This window comes from Corapipo altera, unplaced genomic scaffold, assembly GCF_003945725.1.
Source record: "Corapipo altera isolate COAL_440 unplaced genomic scaffold, ASM394572v1 59856, whole genome shotgun sequence".
Taxonomy (NCBI): Eukaryota; Metazoa; Chordata; class Aves; order Passeriformes; family Pipridae; genus Corapipo; species Corapipo altera.
In genome coordinates, this window is record NW_020887954.1 from 1 (window position 1) to 3,404 (window position 3,404).

Genomic DNA, 3,404 nt, shown 5'->3' on the forward strand with positions numbered 1-3,404 from the left:
GTGTGTGTGTGCGTGCGTGTGTGCCGCAGGGAACGGCGAGGCGAGCCTTGCCCCCCCGCCCCGTCCCCAGCCCCGTCCCTCCCCTGCTCCCCCTCCCCTCCCCTGCCCGCCCCCGCCTCAGCTCCTTTAATACACTTTGGTTCTCCGCTCGCTTTTGGACTCTGCTCTGCCTGGCTCAGGATACGGCTCCGCCGGCGGCGACAGCGGCGGCATCGGGCCGGTGCGGGCGCGGGCGGCGGCGGAGGCGGGGGGACGCGGCGGCTGCCGGGGGGAAGCGGAGCGGCGGCGGCCCCGCGCCCGGCTGGGCGGGCGGCGGCAGCCCGGCGGCGGTAGCGGGGAGGCGGCAGCGGCGGCGGCTGCGTCCCCGAAGCGGCGCGGACCATGCTGCTGGACGCCGGCCCGCAGTTCCCGGCCCTCGGCGTGGGCACCTTCGCCCGGCACCACCACTCGGCCGCGGCGGAGATGCAGGACCGGGAGCTGAGCCTGGCGGCGCAGAACAGCTTCGTGGACTCGGCAGCGGCGCACATGGGCGCCTTCAAGCTCAACGCCGGCGCCCACGACCTCTCCCCCGGGCAGAGCTCGGCGTTCACCTCGCAGGCGCCCGGTTATCCCGCCGCCGCCCTGGGGCCCCACGCCGCCCATGTCGGCTCCTACTCCGGGGCGCCCTTCAACTCCACACGGGACTTCTTGTTTCGCAGCCGGGGCTTCGGGGACTCGTCGCCGGCCGGCGGACAGCACGGCATCTTCGGCCCTGCGGCCGGCAGCCTGCACCATCCGCACACGGACGCTCAGAGCCACCTCCTCTTCCCGGGCATCCACGACCAGCACGGCCCCCACGCCTCCCAAAACGTCCTCAACGGACAGATGCGACTGGGCTTGCCGGGGGAGGTATTCGCCCGCTCGGATCAGTACCGCCAGGTTTCCAGCCCCAGGACTGACCCTTACTCGGCGGCTCAGCTGCACAACCAGTACGGCCCTATGAATATGAATATGGGCATGAACATGGCAGCCCACCACCACCACCACCCAGGTGCCTTTTTCCGATACATGCGGCAGCAGTGCATCAAGCAAGAGCTCATCTGTAAGTGGATCGACCCCGAGCAGCTGAACAACCCCAAAAAAAGTTGCAATAAAACTTTCAGCACCATGCACGAGTTGGTCACCCACGTCTCGGTGGAGCACGTTGGGGGACCCGAGCAGAGCAACCATGTCTGCTACTGGGAGGAGTGTCCCCGCGAAGGCAAGCCCTTCAAAGCGAAATACAAACTGGTCAATCATATCCGAGTGCACACGGGAGAGAAACCCTTCCCCTGCCCCTTCCCTGGCTGCGGAAAAGTTTTCGCCAGATCAGAAAATCTCAAAATTCACAAAAGGACGCACACAGGTAATTCGGGTTTCGTTCGGCAGATTTCCCCCCTCTGCCCGTGTATATATATGTATATATATGTATAAACTGATAGAGACTCAGACAGTGATGTAAAATGATGAGAGATAAAATAAGCTTCCAGTTTAATTTCCCACATATACACACTCTATCACACGGCTGCTTTTGTTTTGGTTTCCTCCCCACCAGAATACACTTCCCTCCATCCCAGATTTCGAAAGGATATTTTACTGATTTGTTTTAATTTGCGGGGTGAGAGGTGTAGATTCGTGCCGAGTCTCAGCGGGATCTTTCCGCAGAAACGCGGAATACAGCGCAAACTAAATTCTGCCGTCCTGCTAAAATACGGGAAGACACCTATCTATCTTTTTATCTGTCCATCCATCCATCCATCCATCCATCCATCCATCCATCCACATGAAACGCCTTATACATTTGCTATACGCAACGTATTTGCATACAATTCAGCGCTTGTGAGCACGGCTTTTATGTATGGATACCGAGAGAGAGAAACTATATAAATACGTGCAAAATCCGTCATTAGTCCCAAATCCCGTTGGAAGTGCCAAAAGTCCCTTTCTGGAAATGCTTTCCATTAAATTTAAATGCTGTGAGCAAGGCAATAAAATTTTCTCATTTAAAAAAAAATGTTTTTAAAGTCTCTCTCGATGTGATTTAAGGTGTTTTTGCAACAGTTTATTAAATTATGTAATAAGGAACAGAGGATTTGAGGCTCGGAAACTTCCACCCCAATCAGGTGGAAGAGGGTCGAGGGAGCCCTGGCTTTCCCGATGGAAAATAGCCTGAGCCGAAGGGGAACAAAAATTAACGCATCCTCCTGCCTCATCTATTATTCATTTACTACTCCTGCCGGCTCAAACCGTGCCAGACTATTTCATAAAAGACAGCCAAATATTTTAGCGACTTGCACTCCAAATATTTACCCGGAGAAAGGCTAAAAATCTCGAGGCCTATTGTTTTCTCAAGTGCTAAGCCCGATGCGAGGTGCGAGACGAGCTTTAACAAGGTTTAAAATTTGAGAAATGTATTTGCATGAGATGCCCGCACTGAAGTCATTGTGTCTGAGCGGATGTCTTTAAGAAACAATTTGGGTGCTAATGGAATTTAATGTTAAATGCTTCCCCCCTCCAAAGGCGGGGGGATGTGGAGTTCTCACCTCCAAATTACTCCCCGGCATTTGGAGTCCTGGCAGCCGGGTGAGAGGAATCCCTATGAAAATTAGATGAAGTATTTTACAGACGTTTAGTTTTCCCAGCGGATGTGCATTTATCTCGAATATCCATACACGAAACAATATGCCCGGCCTTAAATCTGTCGGTAATGGTTTCCAGTTTAACAGGATAGCGGATTTGGTACCGAGACGAAACGTCTCGATGCTGCTCGCTCTTTTTTTTTTTTTTTTTTTTTTTTTTTAATCATCGCCTTTCTTCTTCAATCTCTTTCGGGGCTGACTGTGTGTGTCGGCACTGGTCGAACTAAAATCGGGCAAGATACCGGGACGGGGATGCCCCGGGTGTTTCGGTAGGAAAACCAGGTGGGGGACGGGAGTTGCCTCCCTGCAGGGCAAAGAGTGAGCAGCGCGGCCCTCCCGCGCTGCGGGTACCGGGACAGAACCGGCCTCTTGCTTTGGGAAACTGCTGGACGAAGTGACTGGGTGAGGGGGGGGGAAGTGGGGAGGAAAGTTGGCCAGAGGCTGCGCGGGGTTTGAGTGGGGGCGATCGCGCTCACTCCGCAGCTGCGCCACTCTCTTACAGGGGAGAAGCCCTTCCAGTGCGAGTTCGAAGGCTGCGACCGTCGCTTCGCCAACAGCAGCGACCGCAAGAAGCACATGCACGTCCACACCTCGGATAAGCCCTACTTGTGCAAGATGTGCGACAAGTCCTACACGCACCCCAGCTCCCTGCGGAAACATATGAAGGTACCCGGCCCCGCAGGAGGCGGCGGGAGGCGGGAGGGCGGCCGCGCCGCGCCGGGCGCCCCGACGGGGCGGCGGGCGGCG

The 3,404-nt window shown here is 56.3% G+C and overlaps 1 protein-coding gene across 1 annotated transcript; it reads left to right on the forward strand.

Annotated features, from left to right (window-relative positions):
* Positions 1 to 314: 314 nt before the first annotated feature.
* ZIC2 (Zic family member 2) lies at positions 315 to 3,352 on the forward strand (the record flags this gene model as incomplete). The annotated part of the gene is made up of 2 exons (XM_027632948.1): positions 315 to 1,384; positions 3,160 to 3,352. Coding segments are annotated over exons 1-2 (1,196 nt in total), but the record flags the coding sequence as incomplete, so codon positions are not given.
* Between the last annotated feature and the right edge of the window lie 52 nt (positions 3,353 to 3,404).